Source organism: Mus caroli, unplaced genomic scaffold (assembly GCF_978045245.1).
Source record: "Mus caroli unplaced genomic scaffold, Mus_caroli_1 scaffold_3, whole genome shotgun sequence".
In the NCBI taxonomy this organism is placed as follows: domain Eukaryota; kingdom Metazoa; phylum Chordata; class Mammalia; order Rodentia; family Muridae; genus Mus; species Mus caroli.
Window position 1 is genome coordinate 37,577,689 of NW_028227258.1, and position 21,143 is coordinate 37,598,831.

General features: G+C 36.7%; 1 protein-coding gene across 2 annotated transcripts in view; it reads left to right on the forward strand.

The window, feature by feature from the left end:
* Fnbp1l (formin binding protein 1 like) overlaps positions 1–21,143 on the forward strand; it is an 84,044-nt gene that overhangs the window by 39,060 nt on the left and 23,841 nt on the right. For both annotated transcript variants that reach the window (XM_029475133.2, XM_029475134.2), the window contains exons 3-6: positions 12,726–12,779; positions 13,942–14,089; positions 14,860–14,922; positions 19,683–19,787. In XM_029475133.2, the coding sequence (XP_029330993.1) occupies positions 12,726–12,779; positions 13,942–14,089; positions 14,860–14,922; positions 19,683–19,787 (370 nt within the window). The remainder of the gene's footprint in view (positions 1–12,725; positions 12,780–13,941; positions 14,090–14,859; positions 14,923–19,682; positions 19,788–21,143) is intronic.

Sequence of the window (21,143 nt, forward strand, 5' to 3'; positions counted from 1 at the left end):
CAGGGTCCTTTCAACAAAATCTTGCTATTGTATGCAATGGTGTAAGCGTTTGGAGGCTGATTATGGGATGGATCCCCAGATATGACAGTCTCTAGATGGTCCATCCTTTCGTCTCATCTCCAAACTTTGTCTTTAACTCCTTCCATGGGTGTCCACACCTTGGTCTTCATTCTTCTTGAGTTTCATGGGTTTAGCAAATTGTATCTTATATCTTGGGTATCCTAAGTTTCTGGGCTAATATCCACTTATCAGTGAGTATATATCATGTGAGTTCTTTTGTGATTGTGTTACCTTACTCAGGATGATGCCCTCCAGGTCCATCCATTTGCCTAGGAATTTCATGAATTCATTCTTTTTAATAGCTGAGTAGTACTCCATTTTGTAAATGTACCACATTTTCTGTATCCATTCCTCTGTTGAGGGGCATCTGGGTTCTTTCCAGCTTCTGGCTATTATAAATAAGGCTGCTGTGAACATAGTGGAGCATGTGTCCTTATTGGATGGAACATCTTCTGGATATATGCCCAGGAGAGGTATTTCGGGATCCTCCTGTAGTACTACTATGTCCAATTTTCTGAGGAACTGCCAGACTGATTTCCAGAGTGGTTGTACAAGCTTGCAATCCCAAAAGGAATGGAGGAGCATTCCTCTTTCCCCACATCCTCACCAGCATCTGCTGTCACCTGAATTTTTAATCTTTGCCATTCTGACTGATGTGAGGTGGAATCTCAGGGTTGTTTTGATTTGCATTTCCCTGATGATTAAGGATGCTGAACATTTTTTCAGGTGCTTCTCAGCCATTCGGTATTCCTCAGGTGAGAATTCTTTGTTTAGCTCTGAGCCCCATTTTTAATGGGGTTATTTGACTTTCTGGAGTCCACCTTCTTGAGTTCTTTATATATATTGGATATTAGTCCCCTCTCTGATTTAGGATAGGTAAAGATCCTTTCCCAATCTGTTGGTGGTCTTTTTGTCTTATTGACGGTGTCTTTAGCCTTACAGAAGCTTTGCAGAAAATACAATTTCTACATTTAGGTTTCGGCTGTTTATTTTTCTATAAAGTTGAGGTTAAAAAAAAGAAAAAGAAAAAAAGAAAGCACTAACTGTACAGTTTAGAAGTCCTTCCTTTTAAGAAAATGTTTTTCTCATTAATGAAGTTTCATTAAAAACAAGTGGCATTTCAAGAAGCCTGATTATCTGAGGGTTTTAAACCTCATTTAGAAAGTGCTCTCTCTCTCTATTTGAGTAAATACTCTTTCCTTTGGATTCTGTAATCTGTTATAAACTACAGATGGCATATTACTTTAGTTTCCTCTGATTTTTCCCCTTCAAGTTTCTCTTCAATTCTGTTAATTTTCTCTTGATGCCTTATCAGAAGAAGGGTTTTCTTCGGTGTCTTGTAACTGCATCTTGATATGTGTAGTTGGGTCTCATGTGGCTATCACCATGGCTGTTTGTTGTTTTGATCATTACCTTCTGTTCCTGTTCTTATGTTTTTGTGTGCCTTGGAGCTCCCTTTAATCCTTTGTACTGTTGTACGTAAGATGGCTGCCTTTTAGTTTAATTATCAGCCAATTGCTAAGCTAGTTGGATTGTAACAACTGAACTGTGTTATTTTCAGTGAGATTAAATTGCTGTCTCATTTAATCTTCACAAGAGTTTGATTTCTGTAACTGTTGAGGTTTTAGCACATACAGAGTACATGTATACTAGCCTTCCACCATGTATTTTTGTGGAATGATTCAATAAACACTTGTCATTTTTCTAATAAGGTCAGGCCCATCTACTTTAGTAAGAACTGCAGGTCATATTCCTGTTATATAAAGTGTTTACTTAGACTAAATGATCTAAACAGAACTTAGTTATGTACAGCATATAGCCTTTTAAGAACAAAATAAACTCAAACCTGTTGGGTTGAATGTCTTCCTGGTGAAATTCTCACTATTTAAGGACCTCATTGTTTAAACAGTAAACTGAAAAAAAAAATAGTTTGGTTTTTCGTAGTGTCAGTCGTGTGTCCTTTACTTAGTCCTTTACCCTCTTCTGGGAGTCACCCCAGGACCTGTAACTCAAGTACTGAGCTTGATGGCTCCCATTTGGTCTCCAAATCTAAGTTCACAATGAAAACAAATGATCAAATTTCTTAGCAGAGTTTATCTGGAAAACATAATACTTAAGTCTGTGGTATCAGTTTGTTTCTCAGTCTAAATTGAACAGATAAAAAAATTTTTTTGTCTATTTTTAACTTACTTGAAAATAAATATCCTTCTAAAAGATCTACTGTTTCCTAAAAAGCCTCATTGTTAACACTTATCATACAACAGTAATGACACATTGCTAACATTCTTTGAGTATAGACTGTGGGGTTGGTATACCTACATGTATAGCTCACATTCATCCATATTTTATGTGTACTATATTCTTGAAATGCTGAAGATAAAACTAGGGGCTGCTGGGCGGCGGTGGCACATGCCTTTAATCCCAGCACTTGGGAGGCAGAAGCAGGCGGATTTCTGAGTTTGAGGCCAGCCTGGTCTATAGAGTGAGTTCCAGGATAGCCAGGGCTACACAGAGAAACCCTGTCTGGAAAAACAAAAACAAAACACAAAGAACAAAAACCAGCAAAACAAAACAAAACCCTAGGGGCTGGGGTATAAAAAGTATGAAAGACCATTTGTGTACCTTCATATCTTGGAGCTCCTTTGATTATTTTTTTCTTTCCTCGAGTTCTTCAGGCATCAATATTTAAAGCTTCTATTTTTTTCATTATCTGTCTACTTAGCATCTGTCACTAGCATAGGTATAATCATTGAGACTGAAGCATGTCTTTTTAAAACAGTATGTATATTCACACTTTGTTCTAGTATTACATAGTAATGAGTGAAGTAATAGCCTATTTTTTAGTATTAAAAACTGAAATAAAATAATCTATTAAAATTGGCCATGTTAACCATTTAAAAGGTATAATGTGTTGACATTAGGTACATTCACATGGCTGTGTAACTATCTCCATCATCCATCTCCATAACTCTTATTCAGAAGAGAAGTATTGTATCCATTAAATAATAGCTTCTCAATCAATAACTTCCTTTAACCCCTGACAACTACCTTTCTATTTATCTTTCTATGAATTTGAATACTCTTGGTACTTTACAGACATTTGTTATTTTGCTCATTGTTTATTTTATTTATGATAATGTTCTTAATGATACATTTATGCTATCATGTTGGCATAAATCATGATATTATATTAGCACTATTCATGCTGTAATGCTTTCTTTTTAAAAATATATATCTCCAACATTAATTTTTTTTAATAGATGGGGAAAACAGGTACAGAAGTATGGAATAGAAAAGAGATAGAGGGCTGGAGAGATGGCTCAGCGGTTAAGAGCACTGACTATTCTTCCAAAGGTCCTGAGTTCAAATTCCAGCAACCATATGATGGCTCACAACACTCTGTAATGAGATCTGCCTCCCTCTTATGTCTGAAAGCAGCTATAGTGTACTTACATATAATAAATAAATAAATCTTTAAAAAAAAAAAAGAAAAGAGATAGAAACATAAGCTGGTTTATTAGTTCTTAACCACCAACTAGTAATAGAGGATGAAGATTCAGAATGGACTGTTGTTTAGCAAGTTTGGTCTCTAGTATTTAGAATTAGGCTGCAGTTCTTATCTTTGAATGATCGCTGAGTGCACAGTCCTGTCTTGTAATTAAATCTGAACAGAATTGTGGCCAGATGAAATGTTAGGTTTGTGTCACATAACAAAGATCACCTCCACGATGCGGTGCCAAGTGAGTTGTACTTGTGTACCCCTCCTTGATGGGTGCTGCACTGCCATCTTTCTATAGAACATTTCTTCAGTGCCCGACAAGCACACCCTACCAAGTTCTGTTGCATTTCTCCATCATGTTGGCACAGTTTATCCCTAGATCCTGCTCTTAGGTGGCTACTAAGGAACAGGGGCTTGCTGACTTGCCATTGGCTCCTGGAGGAGGTGTGGACATTTGTCAGACCAGAAAAGAGATGGTGTTGCTACCTAAGCTATGGTACACCCCTATTTTCTTCCTTTTAAAGGATAAACTCTATTTCGTTATTTGTACATTCACATTTTGTTTATTTGCTCATTTGTTGGGAATTGGATTGTTTTCATCTTTAATTATTGTGAAAAGTATTACTATGGATGTAGGTGTACAAATATCTCTTTTTGGCTTTCACATTGTTTTTGAATATCCAGAAGCAAAATAGTGAGACCATGTAGTATTTCTGTGTATAGCTTTTTTTAACTTCAAAACAATTAGTTCTTTTAGAGTTTCATGCAGTGATGATCGTATTCACCTCTCCCACAACTCTTCCCAGATCTTACTCCCTAATTCTCTATCCACACAGATTTGTGCCTTTTTTCCCCTCTTAAAACTTTAAGACAAGACCATTTTTGCTGCCCAAATACTTATAGATGTGTAATATTCTGCTGAGTGTTGACTTACTGGGACTACACTTTCAGAAAACTTGTCTTTCCCTCTCTCAAAAGCCAACAGTTACTGATAGCTCCACAGCTAACAGTCCAATTTTATGCCAACTTCCCTCTCTGTGCTAGGATTTGGTCTGGCTTGGGGCAGCACAGGTTTTGTACATTCTTTCTCAAGCACTGTGAGTTCATATGTGCACCTGCCCTGCCATGTCCAGAAAACACGATTTCCTTATTGTCATCAACTGCAGTCTTTCTGACTTGTCTCCACAATGATCTCTTAGCGGTAGATGATGCATGTATATGCATGTTACGTGTAGTCTTAAAGGCTGAGCATTCTTCAGTCTATTCTCTACCCCTTGGCAAGTTGTGGGTCTTTATGTTAACTGCTATCCACTGCAAATAGAAACTTCTTAGATGAGAGTTGAGAGATGCATTGATCTATAAGTATTGCAATAAATCATTAGGAGTTTGTTTAGTACTGTATCCTTTTAGCAACATAACAGTAGATTTCCCCCTAGGCCCATGAACTGTCTAGCAATTATCTAAGCAATAATGCCATGTTTAAGTTTCATCTTATGGAGTGGTGCTTAAATCCAGTCAGAAATTGGTAGGTCATTCCCATGATGCTTATGCCACTATTGAACCTGTGGGCATCTCTTGCTAAGAAAGTCATTATTGTAGCCTGCAGGGTTTATGGCTGTGATAGTTACTTTTCTTTCTTTTCCAGTAGCTTTCATAGCACCTTGCTGCACTATGAAAGCTGGCTAGTAGGAATGAAGCTTCCAGGTGCATGCCAGCTTCATTTGGCCATGTTTTATGACAATTATGTAGTATTTCCAGCAGTAAGATCTTAATTATCAAGCTCCAGCGGGCAACCAAGAACATCTAGGGCAATAGTCTATAATAGTCTATAATATTTGCAGGTTTACGGGACTTCACTGCCAACAACTCCAAAAGAAAAGAACCCATTCTTGACAATGAGCCTTTTATTATTTAGTCTCTAGTCGGGTATTGTTGCTCTATAGGAAGCTTCTACAGTAGTGGGTTTCCATATGACTTTTTCAAAAAGGTCTTTGGTGTTAATTATCTCACCCCATATTCCCTCTTCTGTCCTACTCCGCCCCAGTCCTAGTCTTCCTGTTCTTTATGCCTGTATGTCCTATCTCCTTCCTTGAAAGTCCTTTACCATGACCCCTAGGTAATTCCTGGCCTCTATAGGTATTCCAAATCAAATACATATCTGAAGATTCAAAGCTAGCATGCAGAGATGAGAGAAACATACAGTGTTTGTTTCTAGCTCTGGGTTACCTCACTCAAACAATTGTTTTCAGCTATATTCGTTCAACTACACATGTTACAGGTTTTTCCCTTAATAATTGAATAATATTTTATTGTGTTAATGTGCCACATTCTCAGTGTCTATTCATCAGTTGACAGCCTCTAGCTCTTTGCATTCTCTGGCTTTTGTGAATATCTCTCGAGTAGCATACAGAGTTTTGGGGGTATATATCTAAGAGTGTTATAGCTGGATTATATGGTAGTTCTATTTTTTGCTTTTTGAGGAACCTTAACAGTAATTTCCATAGTGGAAACACCAGTTTGCATTTCTACCATTAGTGAGTAAGTTCCCCTTTTCCACATCCATGCCAGCATTAGTCAGTGTGCGTGTGCGTGTGCGTGTGCGTGTGTGTGTGTGTGTGTGTGTTATCTTCTCCATTCTGAATGGGGTGAATATTTCATTTGCATTTTCTTGATGGCTAAGTATATTGAACATTTAAACATGTTTGTCAGCCATTTGCATTTCATCTTTTGAGAACTCTGTATAGTTCTGTGCTTCACTTTTTAATTGGGTTTGATTTCTGTTTAATTTTTGGAGTTCTTTGTATATATTAGACTTTAACTGTCAGATGTAGGTGGTAAGAGATTTTTTTCCCCGTTCTGTAGGCTGCTCCTTTATCTAAGTGATAGGGCCTTTTGCTGTATATTAACTTTTTAGTTTCATGAGGTCCCATTTATTAACTATTAATCCTAATGACTATGCTCCCTTGTTCAGAAAGTCAGTCCTTTCTCATACCAGCAAGTTCAAGTGTATTCCCTCCATTCTCTTCTACAGAGTTAGGGTTTCAGGTTTCTGTTGAGGTTATTGATCCATTTGGAGCTGCAAAGGGTCAGAGATGAGGATCAAGTTTCCTTTTATATGGAGACCAATACTGTTTGCTAAAAGTGCTGTCTTTCCTCTAGTGTTTATTATTGGCTTCTTTCAAGTTCAGGTGGCTACGGAGGTGTGGATTTAAATATGGGTCCTCAGGTCTTTCCTGATCAGTGAGCCACTTGCTATGCCAGTACCCTGCTGTTTTCGTTGCTAGAACTCTTGTAGTGGAATAACATCTGGATGGTGATACTGCCTCCACTTTTTTTGTTGGTCAGGATTTTGGCTATCCTGTTGGTTTTTGTTTTTGTTTTCCCCTATGAAATTTAATGTTTTTTCAACTTCTGTGAAGAATTGGGTTCAAATTTTGATGGGGCTGTGTTGAATTTTTAAAATTGTAGTAGACTAGACATTTTACAATATTAAACCTGCCAACCCATAAAAATAGGAGGGCCTTCTTCCATCTTTATGTTTTCATTGTCTTTGTATTCATTTTTATAAGTCTTTCATGTCTTTGGTTAGATTTCTTCTAAAACACACACAACACACACACTCTTAGAATATACACACAGAGATGTAATTGTAAATGACATTATTTTCTTGAATTCTTTCTCATTAGGTTTGTCATTTGTATATACGTAGACCACGGAATTTTTGTGTTAATTTTATATCCTGCTACTTTGCTGAATGTAGTTGTTAGCTGTAGGAATTTTCTGTTATAGTCTTTATGATCTTTTTCATATAGAATTGTACTATCTGCAAATAAAAATACTTTTGCTTCCTTCTTTCCTACTTCTATCCTGTTGTCTCCTTCACTTGTCTTACTCTTCCAGCCCAGTATTGTGTTAAACAGGAGTGGGGAGAGTGGACATCGTTGTCTTAGTCCTGATTTTTATTGGAAATGCTTTGAGTTTTTCTCCATTTAGGATGATGTTGGCTGTATGCTCTTTGTACATTGCCTTTATTATGTCGAGATATCCCCTGTATCCCTATCCTCTCTAGGACTCTTATCATAAAAGGATGTTGAATTTTGTCAAAGGCCTTTTCTACAACTAATGAGATGATCATGTGGCTTTAATCTTATTTATATGGTGGATTATTTTTGTTGATTTCTATGTGTTGAATCATCTATCATCTATGTAGCTCATCTACCATCTATGTAACTCTGAGATGAAGCTGACTTGATTGTGATAGATAATCTTTTTAATGTGTTCTTAAAGTCTGCTTTCAAGTATTTTGAGGATTTTTGTGTCTATGGTCATTAAAAATAATTGGCCTGCAATTTTCTTTTATTTATTTGGTTATGGTTATCAGAGTAATACTGGCTTTGTAAAAGGAATTTGTAAGTCTTCCTTCCTTTTCTATTTTGTGGAATAGCTTGAGAGGTATTTAGTGTTAGTTCTACATTGAAGATCTAGTAGAATTCTTCACTAAGTCCACATGACCTCTGCCACTTGCCTAAGAAACACGTCTGGTCTGCCTTTATGTTCCCCATCCTGTACACCCTCTTCAGGTAAGGAGTCCTAACTAAAGCTGGTAACCCCTTTACTTCTGCCCAAGCATGCTTGCCCCATCCCTAGCAAGAAAGCTAGACTCCCCATTCAGTTTGAATGAGAATGATTCCCATGATCTTTTATGTTTAAGTACTTGGCCCATAGTTGGTGGATCTGTTTGGGAAGGATAAGGAGGTGTGGCTCTGATGGAAGAGGTTTGTCCCTGGGGCTTGTCTTTGAGGTTTCAAAGGACCCATGCCATTCCTAGTCTTTTCTTCCTTGTTTCCTATTTGTGGATCAAGATGTAAGCTCTCAGCTCTCCACCCTAAGCCCTGAATTAAATGTTTTATTTTATAAGTTGCCTTGATTATGGTGCTTTATATCACAGAATTGGCAGAGTAACAAAGATACCACCCATTCCTGCTGTGCAGATAACCACACTTCCTCTGCCAACTTCACTGATCCTCTGCAAGGATTCCCCCTCCCCTGCTGCCCTTTTCAGGAAGGGTGACTAATCCCATCCCAGTAAGTACTCCACTCCTGCAGTCTGCCTGAGGTGATGTGGTGTGCCCTCCTTCTAGTGCCCCTTTTCAAAAACCAAAATCCCCTTAGGGATTTCAGACTCATATAGTATCAATCCTGTCATCAGAGCCACACCTCCTTATCCTTCCCAAGAATTATAATAAAATAAAAGTTTAAGGATTGACTTTCATTGACCTGGATTAGTAAGGCCTGGATCATATTGATAAATGCTCTTTAACTTTACTGTGTGGCCATCTTCATAGCTATATGAATGAGATATGTTTTAAAACAAACTAGCTTGTACTAGAATAACAACTTCCAAATCCCAGAAACTACATAACTAACTGAAAGTTTATTTTGTACTTATGTAGTTTGCTTTAAGTCCATGAGACTGTAGGGTAATTCAGGAATCCAGACTGTTTCCATATTGGTCTCATCCCAAGGCTTGTACAGTTGCTTCAGCAGGCATCAAGAACAAGCTTCAGATGGGAAATAGATCAGCACTCATGGCCCATTTTATAGAATTGGCCATGTCATCCTGATGAACTGCAAAACAAAAAAAGAGAGAAGAGTAGGAGGAATATTGAAAAAATGTAGAGAGTGATAACCAAATTTTGCCTTCCTGGTTCAGATCCTAGGTGGATGGTTGTTTTATTGATGTGAGAAAAGAACAAGGTTTGAAAAGAAGATAAATTCTAGTTACTGAATTTCAGGTACCCATTGCAGGTGGGCATCTACTCAAATAGTCATTTCTTTCTTTCTTTCTTTTTTTTTTAAACAACTGTTATAACTAAGTAGGCTATTAAATATAGCCCATACGATAGAATTTATATGTTAAAAATATACAATTTAGTGCTTTTTTTGTATAATTTTAGAACCATTTGTGTCTGTCTCTCTCCGATGTAAGTCATTCTAATAAATCATCCTCCCTCGACCTCTCCCTCTGTGTGTGTGTGTGTGTGTGTGTGTGCGTGTGCGTGTGCGTGTGCGCGCACACGCAGCGTCTCACTATGTATCTTTGACTCCCCTGGAACTCACTGTGTATGACAGGCTGGCTCTGCCTGAGTCCTAAAGGGCTTCCCATCTTATTTTTTAAGACATCTCTGACAAAATCTTGCAGTAAGCTTGCTGATTTGACTAAACAGACTGCTGGCTACCAGCAGCTTCAGATGTTTACTTTGCCTCCATAGCACTAGGATTGCAGGTGTGCCTTGCTCCGCATGCCACTGTTTACTTAAGTGCTTGAGATGAAATTCTGGTCTCCATGCTTCACAGCAAACACTTCAGGATTCAGCCATCTCCAGAGCCCTATAATTTTAGAACATTTTTATCATCACAAAAATAAACTTTGTACCCATCCCCAGTAATTTCCTCTTTTTCCTGGTTTGGGCAGCTACTTATCTATTTTTGTTTCTCTGGATTTGCTTATATAATTAACTCCTAGATTTGTCATCTCTTCCTCATATCTTCCCCTTTTGGGTTCCCTTTCAGAATGACTGTAGGTTTTGCATAACTACTAGTTTGATAGTTAGGACTCTTCTAACACCTGAAATAATGATGAGCACTTAGCATCTTTGCTGGGACTTAGGTGAATTGTGAAATTAATCTAGGTGCTACAGTGAGTTTTGGTTATGTTTCTGGAACTTAATTGTGTTCATTAATATGACTAGGGTTTTTTGTTTTTTTGTTTTTTGTTTTTTTCTGTGTTCCCTTTTATCCTTTCTACCTTAGTGCCAAACATTGTCTGGTTCATTTTTGGTGTGCCATCTACATAGAGCCCACTTAGAGTTCTTCATGAATTTCCTTCTTGCTTCTTACTCTTTGCTCATTGTACTTAGAATTCCCCTCAGGGCTTTCCAGTTTCCTAATTTTTATTTAGCTCTTTACACAAATAGTCAGAGAAATGGGAATTTTAGCCTTTTTTCTTTACAAAAAGCTGTTTTGAGAGCTATGTAGTCTGTTCATGTAATACTGTTCAGAAAGATCTATATTTCACCAGTCTAGATCAGTAGTATTTAATAAAATGTTGTGCATGAACCTGTACAGTTGCTTAAAAATTATGTGTGTGTAGGGAGAAAATGGTGATGTTTAATTTCAATTGTCAGCTTGGCACAATCTGGAATTCCCTGAGACGTGAGTCTCAGTGAGAGGCTGTTGCCATCTGGTTGGTCTGTGGGGTTGTCTGTGAGAGGTTGTCTTTCTTACATTAGTTGAGGCAAGAAGGCCTGGCCATGGTGGGTGGCATCGTTTCCTGAGCTTGGGTCTTAGACTATGTACTAGTAGAGCTGAGATGGTGCCTGTGCCCCATGCTCCCTTTGCTCTTGATTAGGACTCTGTCTAGCTGCTGCAAGTTCCTGACTTGGCAGGACCTGCAGTTGTAACCTGAATAAACCCTTTCTCTCCTAAGTAATTTTTCAGTGTGTTTTCTCCTAGCAACAGAAATAAGACTAAAATGAGTAGCATGTCATCATTTCTTAAATACTCATCTTTTGATTAAAATCACACGTAAGTCCTAGGACTTTGTAATGCTGATTGTGGTGAACTTTTCCCCAGTTCTCCACTTGATTGGTGGTAGCTTTTCTTTTTTGTCACAGCACCTTCTCTGTACTTCATCCTAACCCTTGCCATGCCACACTTCATAATTACTGTTCTGCAGCTGTCTTATTTCAAGAAAGTATCTCTTGAGCAGAGATGTCTCTTTCATTTTAGGCCCTCTTAGTACATAGCACATAATTATTTGTGGACTCAATAAGCTAAATTATAAGAGGAATTAATTTGTTCTGAAAATAATTTAATGATTATGTTAAATCATGATGATAGGCTAGTTTCTTCTTGTTTCCATTCCATTGTATTCTTAGACTTTTGGAAAATATCTCATGAGATTTTTAAAAAAAAAATACGTGTCTCATCTTTTTAATTTTTGATTTAGTAGACACAAAATTACTCCTCAAAAAGCCTGTCAGGTTGGAGAGGTGGTTCAATGGGTGAAGTGCTTGTTATTCAAGCTTGAGAGCCTGAGTTTGAATTCAGTGTATCTGGACATGGCATCTCCTGGATGTCATTAAGCACTGTGGGTCAAGATGGGCGATGGAAGCAGAAGAGTCTCCAGGAGAAGTGTGGAGGCCCACTAGCCTCAGCCACGGTGGAGGGCAGGGAGCAGCCTGCTTGTCCTCCACAGGCGTGCACATGCACTCACGCATTTTCAAAACTCTGCACCTTTAGTGGTCCATATATTGTAAAGCAAACCTATTATATGTAAAGCACTGTGGTCAATGTTTTATCTCAGTAACTTCTCAGAAATCTGTAGGGTAGGCGCTGTTGACACCATATGGGAATCTGAGGAACAGAGAAATTAGTGTAAATTGCTGTGGGTTATATAAACATTATTTAGCCAGGATTCAGGCCCATATATCCCAGTGTAGCCAGCTCCAAAGTCTCTGTACTATCATATCACTTATTTCATATGTATGAAATAAGGTGGCATTCTAGTATAAGAATGTTATGGATAGAGGGGGATTTAGGCACACGTAGTCACAAGTTAGAATGTGATTATTTGATTACAGAAAGGCAAGCTAGAGGACAGGGGTGTGGTTGCTGGTCGAGCACCTTTTAGTATAAAAGAGGCCCCACATCTTAAAATGGGGAGGGATTTCCATAGAGGAGGAGCACGGTAGAGGATGGTGGCCAGTTGCTCTTTTATCCCCTTAGCATCTGTTTATATATTTTGCCTCAGTTACTATTAAAAATATCTGATTTGTCAAACAAAAGTGATGATCTTTGAAATGTGTCTTTGTTCCATCACTCAGTTTCATATACTGAATATTGTTTTCCTATAATTCCTTTTAGTTTATACGTAATCTAACTGCACTTACAATACCATAAACAGAAATAGTGTTAATATTTTAAGAACAAAATATAGTGATCATGTGTTATTATGTTAATGTTTGAAGATGATCATGTTGTTGCCCTAAGTGTTTTATATACAATAGTCTTCTCTTAAATCCTTAATGAATTGGCAATTTTTAGGGTTAAAAACTTTTATTTCAAAAGTATTGTTTATAAAATCAAAACTTTTTTCTTCTAGAAATCTGGTTAAGAAGTACTGTCCCAAACGTTCCTCCAAAGATGAAGAGCCAAGGTAAAGCTAACCTGTTAGCTATTGCACATTAAAAGTATTCAGGACATCATATATAAACTTTTACTTTGTAAAATATACTAAAATAATCTCATTAAGTTTTTCTTTAAAGTTGTTTTAATAAAAACATCACAATATTTATTAAAAAAAAAAGAAGCTACTATTTATCTTGAGGGTAGATAATTTAATGAACTTAATCAATAGTTAGGGTTTTTCTTTTTTAAAAAATAAATGAAAGTGGGATTTTTTAAGTAAAATTTAGACCAGGATTTGGCTTGCCTTGTTTATTCTCCAGCAGAAAGGTGTTTTCCCACACTTCATTTCAGGATAATGAAAAGTGGTGAAATTAGGGGAATAATTTTTGAATCCTGAGTAAAAGAAGAGATTTGGGAAGGGGGCTTTTTGGAGATCTTAATATGCAGGTGGTTGTAAACTGTAGAAATTAAATGAGGTTAAATTCAACAGCTTTTTGTATATGTTATTGCTTCTTAGCATTCTTAAGGGAGCCAGCCCTGTCTGAGCCCTCAGTTTAAGAGTGTTCCTTGGTGTGTTCCAAGTAGATGTATACATTTTAACACAGTAATTTTCTTTGTCTCTCTCCTTCCCTTCACACACATTTTTACCCTTATTTTTTGCCCCCTTTATCCCTCTTTGGTGCCAACCATAATGGTACATTTCCATTCAGGATGTGGGCAGGCATACAGGCAGCTGTATCCAGAGCTGATAGCAAAGTTCTGTAGATCAGCTATCAAGATGCATTTGAGTGGTATGATTGGCAGGTTCTGTCCTCGAGAACAAGCGCACCATCTCTGCAACAGGCTCAGCGGCCAAGCCTAGGAATCCACCCAGTGATTCCCAAGCTCAGGCCAGTCATTTGGCAACCTAAAGATTCCACTATGTCAAAAGAGCCTGCAGGTAGTATTCTTACTATATTTTGACCCCAAATATCCCTTTATTTATAAATTAAAGGCTATGTAAAGATATTTAAATATGTCCAACTTGAGCTTAATGCAGGTTTTCTTTGCATAAGTAGTTAATATAGAACCAGTAGCTGGGATTAGGTTGAGTATATTAAGCTTATCAACATCCAGACACCAAAAATACCTCACCAAAAAAATGGTAATGGAAGCAAAAATAAATCTCATTATTTTTTATGTTTTGCCAGGTTTACTTCATGTATCGCCTTTTTTAACATCCTTAATGAGTTAAACGACTATGCAGGACAGCGAGAGGTAGTAGCAGAAGAAATGGCGCACAGAGTATATGGTGAATTAATGAGATATGCCCATGATCTGAAAACGGAAAGAAAAATGGTAATATTTATAATTTTCATCTAATTACAACAGTCTTATGAAATAGTTTCAGAAAATAATTATTTTTCTTTTTAGAACTAAATGTTCAGTTTCAAACTGGTTATCCATATTACTAAATTTCCTTGATTAAAAATCGTGAAATGAGAATATGCTGCGAAAAAATTTTCAGTAAAGAAAAACTGTGAGATATGGTTACCAGTTTATAATCTGAATTTAAGATCAGGATTTGGCAACATTGTAGCCCACAGACCAAATACAGCCTATCACTTACTTTTGTTTCCTAGGTCCCATAAATTAAGAATACTTCATATATTTAGGTGGTTGAAAAAGAATTAACAAGTAAAGATTCTATGGCATGTAAAATTTTATAAAATACGAATTTGAGTGTCCATAAAGTCGGATTTAATTTGCATTCATTGCTAAGGCTACACAATTGTCGACAGTGCTGTTTGCCTTGCAAGCCTAAAATATGTGATGCTTGTTACCTGACTTTTTATAGAAGAGTGAGTTCTGTGAAGATGATCATTATTTTCTTTAACATTATGCCTGTTTTAAAGGTTACTTTAAAAGCATTAAAGTAACCTATAAGATGTATTTTAAATAAGTTTTTTTACTTTCTTTGTAACTCTAAAGATGCATAACTATATATACATGTATATATTTTATCACCTTAAAAAAAGTTAAGAGCCTTTTGAGGATGTTGGAATTCCCTTTGTATATAAATGTAATTATTTTTGTTCTGTTTGTTTGCTGATGGTTATAATCTTCAGCATCTCCAAGAAGGACGAAAAGCTCAACAATACCTTGACATGTGTTGGAAACAGATGGATAATGTGAGTAACAGTGTTTTCATGTTTAATGAAAAACGCACAGACAGACTTACCCCTAAGCCCCATGAAGCTTCACATCTGGGTCCCTTGATTCTCAGTGCATTAGGTTTAGCAGCAAGTACCATTGCCCACCAAGCCATTTCCCCCCTGTATCCCCGACACCTGCTCCTGGAGGCTGTGTCCAGGTCTCAATCTGTGGGCTGTGTAGTAGGTGAGCTATTATTCATAATCTGCCAAAATTTTTTTTGCTGTATAATAACTAAGAAATATAAAGGATTGAGCTCATTTCATTTTCCTTTTTCCCTATGTAAATAGTGGGACAAATTCTTTAGTCTTCATATCCTGATAAATACTAGAGATACTTATCCAGTAAGTGGGGTTTGGAGAATAAGGAAACAGTTATCTTGGGAAACTATTTGCTTGAGAGGAGAGAACTAAGATTGTGGTTTTTGAATGTTTTAATGGACTAGATTTCTCTGGCCCTCCTTTTTTTAACATATGAATACAGAAGAGCTTTCTTCTAGCTCAGTAGTCCAGTAATTCTGTACGCTTCTAACTGCAGAAGAAAAAAAAAAAACCTTATAGAACAGACTTAGAAAACATACTGCATACTGTTTACTTAAAATTCCCTAAGGTCCTTTATAGTGGATTTTTAAAAAGGTTCTGTTATACATAAACAAGGTGTCCACATAGACACTATAGTCTTATTACTTGATATGCTTGATTGAAAGACTTTTTAGTATAAGATGAACTTTTTAAATGTTCAGGTTTCCAAGTGATTGGCTCTTTGCTAGCATTTTTTTACAATAGATAACTGTAGTCTTTAAGAATTGTGCTGAAGAAAGTTGTGTGTGTGTGTGTGTGTGTGTATTTAATATGTCTAGTTGTGATTGTCAGAGGGGCTTGAAGACTGAAAATCTACAAGTTCATGCAAGGTACTCCGGTGTCTCTTCATACTATGCAAATCTTTGGCATTTTGAAGGCTCATGCATATATTTGCTATGTTTTTATGTTTTCCTATTAAAATGAATATTTAAAACTTAGATTCTATTTTTATTTAAGTGTCAATGATTTTTAATCACCAATGCTGATTTAGACTTCTCAGGTATATTAATACTCTGTTTTCATTTTCTTTGTAATTGGTTACACCAGGACTTTAAGGGAGGATTTTTAGTTATTAAAATTTAAATTAGTCAGTGGCATCTTTAGTATCTAGCATCTAATAAGTATGCGAGAGAGTGTCTATTTTCATTTGCACAGAATAACATACTCCTATACTCAGGAGGTGCTGGTTCCTCTAGACATGGGTGTTGACATAAATCTGTTTACAATACGTGCTGACTCGCCTTTAGAACAATTGGCAGTTATTAAGAAAAGTTACAAAGGTTACAAAGTAAGACAGAACCATTACAAAAGTTAGGTATTTCAAATAATGTATTTTTTTTCAGTCATTAACAATATTATGAAAAAGTAAATTCAACCCTAGTCAGCCCTTTACTTGTCCTGGTCCCTCTATGTTCATAAATAGATAGGACACGGCTTTTGTTTTGTGGAGCCTGGAGTCCAGTGAAAGAGACCAGCATTATTTATATTTAATATGTAGAAGCAAACATAGCAGCCTATTTCCTAATTCTTTTTCTTTTTAGTCACAACGAAATTATAGAAACCTAATGTGTCCGGAATAGTTAAAGGGAGCTCTAACAAACGGGAAATGAGGAACGTGAAACAATTGAAGGAAGAAGTTAGAAGTCACTGCTCCCGGGATGAACAGTGACATTTAAAAGGAGGGCAGAAGAGAGTGGCCCATGAGGTAGATGTTGACAGAGTGGTCAGAACTTAAGGAGATTAATGTTAGAAGCACCATGTTGCAGTCAGAAGGCACCAGATGACAACTTACAGTTTCCTAAGTGCAGAGCTCAGAAACAGCAGCTCCCTAGTCAGCCGTGGAGTGGCTTCACTAGTGCCCCATGTCCTCTGTGCTTGCTTCATCGAAGTGTGCTCTTTCCTATTCTTCAGCGTGGCTGCACCCAGGGGCAAGGAAAGAGGAACATTTCTTTCTCACTGTTCTTTTTTAATCAAGGACATAAAACTGGCAGAAGACCCCAGCAGACTTCCTCCTAGGTGCCTTTGATGAGCCTGTGGGGAGACTGGGACAGCAAACCACAGCAATTAACAGCCTCTGTATTGAAAGCAGGTTCTGCTGTGGAAGAATAGGGAATAGATGCCATTTTCTATATTGTATAATTATACATGGGGGAAGGAATATTTTTAATTCATTTGTACTTGTGATTGCTTCGATGTTCCAAGAAAAGTGTATGTTTTTCTACAAATAAGATACATAATGTAAAACACCTGTTTGTTACTGTTCTCAATTTGTGTCAGCCCATAGCCACTGGACCACAGTGGGATTGTGTCAGTACAAAATACTCAAGTCTTCTGCTTCCTTTTTCTGAGTAATTCTCAGAACACAGATCATAAAGCGTTTTCCAGGCACAGACTTAATAGAGGCTTTCTCTGGGGATTCTTACAAACTCACAGAGTCACAGAGTCGGGGAATTACACAGGGTTTTTCCAAGGAAACTACCTGGCTGCTTCACTCCAGAGGGAAAGACCAGGGTTAGCCAGCCCCACCTAGAATAGATTTAATGGAAGTTTAAAGGAAGAACACACAAACAAGGATTCCTAGACAGTGAAAGAAAATATCAGTTCAGAGACCACAATAATATATAGAAGAAAAAAAACAACTTAGAAGAAACAGCAACTATGAAAGGATAAAGAGGTTAAAAAAAAAGAATATCTAAAAATGGTATTAATTTTCTCTGTGGAATAGAGGAAATGCTATATCCATGGAAATAAAGGTAGCTACTATTAAAATTGAGGGTGTAAATAAGAAAAGAACTTCATATAGGGAGAAATAAGAAGTCCATGAGAAAAAGACAAAATTGAAGACATCTTTCAGAAAGTAAAAGTAACAGACAGAGGTTAGAAATACAAAACAACATAATAAAATTAGAAATTTTCAAATTTTCAAAATAACCATGCTAGATTAAAAAAAAAGATGGATAAAAGTAAGTCAAGGAAAACAATGCCTTCAAATGTAAAGTCATGAATTTCTGGAGGAAAGAATTTGCCAGCTTCCAGTGCTGTAAGCTATCAACACTTATCCTCATCTCTGACCCCATAGCCGGCGGTGGAAGGAGATGGCTGGCTCCTGCACATGCACCTCTGACCTCTGTGAGGACACACCCCTCAATGAATATGTAAACAAATGCTGTAACCTCTCTTAAAGAGCTGTGTACATGACATCTCTAAACTCTTAGGAGAGGTTCCAGATACCTAAGAGAGAAACAGATTTAGTCACAGCAACAAAACAAGACAGCAACAAAATAAACATGTCGTTTACAATGAATCAGGAATTAGAACAGGATTGGGCGTATCTCAGCCTACTTATATACAAACCAGAAAATCATAGAGTAGTACTTTTAAATCTCTGAAGGAAACTGTTTCCAACTTTATACTCAGCCACTTAAAAGTGGTGGTAAAGGGCTGTCCCAGAGTTCAGAAAGCATAGACATGGTGGCCGGGGATGGGATGGGATGGGTGGTAACAATAAAAACATTTCTCACCTTAAAAATGATATTGTACAAACCTTCCTGAAAGCTACTGTTGAATGTGGTCCTGCAGGATGATAGTGAGCCTAGTGTGTCCACATAGCAGAGATGCAAAGATTATAGGAAAGGGAAGCCCCAAGAAAACAACTATAGACTGGGATAGCTGGTATGAGTTCAAACTTATACATGTCAGAAACCATTAGGAGAAAATGAAACCAGAGAACAAAATTGATAGATTTAAATAATGTGGGTTGAAATAGCAGTAAGTGTTTATTGAAAAATTAAACTTGTGTGCATGTGTATATATTATATCTCAGTTGTAAATAGCTTTTAAATTTTTTATTTTTATGAATGAAAAATTTTTTTGCATGTTTTTATGTGCACATTTGTGTGCCTCGTGCACTTAGAGGACAGGAGGGGTGTCAGAACAGGAGTTACTGAACCACAAGTCAATCTTGTGGATACAGGGACCCAACCCAGGTCTTCTACAAGAGCTGCAAGTACTCTTAACTGCTGAGCAATCATAAATAGCTTTTTTAAAGTAATAGTAATTTGAATTAGATAAAACTCGGATGTGGTGACACATGTACCCTAGCACTCTGAGGCTGAGGAAGGAAGGTTAAATGTTCAAGGATAGGTTGAACTACACAAGTGAATTCCAGCCCAGTTTGGACCACAGAGTACAACCCAGTTTTTGTTGGTTTAAGGAAAAACTCAACACAAAAACAAGTAGTCTTGTGTCTCTGCTGATCATATTCCTGAGATATCTGATAGAAACAACATCAAATCACTTTGAAAGTATATTTCCACATCTTAACTGTATTGTGCTTCTTTGATTAAAAACCATGGAAGCAAACACCAATACCAACCAAAGAAGACTCATTTATAATAAAATTTTTCTTGTTATGGACAGAGAATTAGATATGTTTTGAGTTGAGTATTATGTTCATGTTATTTTTCTTTATTGTCAATAACCAATAACTGATATTTACGACATAAATATTAGAATCAATATAAGTTGGTTATAATACATTTAGTTTTCCAAATTAGAAAGAACAAAGTTTACTTTCATTGTTTAGTTCATTTGTACATAATACACACTAGGAACATTTAAGCTACTTTACAAATAAGTTTTTAAAATTTTCTTTACAGAGTAAAAAGAAATTTGAAAGAGAATGCAGAGAAGCGGAGAAAGCACAGCAGAGTTATGAAAGGTTGGATAATGATACTAATGCCACCAAGGCAGATGTTGAAAAGGTGAGGATTATTCTAAACTTGCTATAAAACAGTATTATTACTGGAGTGTAGTCATTGCGTACAGTCAACAATCCTACTTTGATAACCAAATATTACATGCATGGAAAGAAGGCACACCTTTGCGTCATTATTATATCTAAAGCTAAAATATGCAAATGTTGTTTACTTGGTCTGAGAAGGAAAAATGATAACATAATGCCTTAGTTGCATTCATAATGCTCAGGATAAACTGGCTGCTAGGAGTTTTTTCTTCCTTATTCCTAAATTGAATAAAAAGACTGAGATACAGCCCAAGTATGCTAATTGGGTGTGACTCAGTAGTCCTCTTCAGCAGCTCTACAGAATGTAAGCATTGAGCTATCACCATGGTACCTGGTTACTCAATGAAATTCATGTCACTGATTCTGAGCTGGCTATTCTGTAGCGTAATTTGCTGATAGATTGATTGGTCTTGTAACTGCTGTTTCTTAGTTTCTCCTTTGTTAGTTGATAGAGTTCAGTTAGCTCCCACCCCACCCCCATCTTTATTATTTCCTTATATAGGCTGTACTCATCTCTGTTTCACATTTTGAGTTACATAGACAAATGTCAAATACATTTTTAAATAATAGTTTTGAATAATAATTCTAAAACTGACTGTAATACTGTGTGTCTGATCAGTTCTGATTTTGATTACCTCCCTTATCTGAGCACTGAGTTCTTGCTAATATGACGTGAGTGTTTAGGATCTAGGCAACCATGTTTGAACTGACTCCCATGATTGAGTTCATGATTATCTTGTCTTTACATGTGTATTGGTATGAGAATGTGCCTCTTATAACTTACATACTGTATTTAAAATTTGTATGGACATCTTTATCCATTATGAGCTTTGATCCTGCTATTTAAGTTTTTATATCCTAATTTTAATTATATGATTTCCTTTCCAGCATTATACCATATTCATAATTGAATAATGTGTTACTCGATAGTATTGTGAGTATTTTGTATAGTATAGTATTTTGAGCATGGGACATGTATCAAAGTTGACATTCACCTTTAAACACTTCTTTGAGTCATTATCAAATAATGGTTATTCAAATTTGTGTCACAGGCAATTTAAAGTTACTTGTTTAGTGGAGTCACATTTAACCCTTGAATTTGTCTACAAGGATTAGCTTTACATAGTCACTAAGCATGGGGAAACCGAGATACAAGACGGCTGCTAGTTAGTTTATCCTAACTTTCAGGAGTTCAGTGTTCATGGCTTAATGTTCAGTTATTTGAAATCTCTTTATTATTAGAAAATTAGACTAGGCTTCAATTGTTTGAGCTTGTAGCTTTATTCTTTTTTATACGCTGCCGAAACCTCCATCC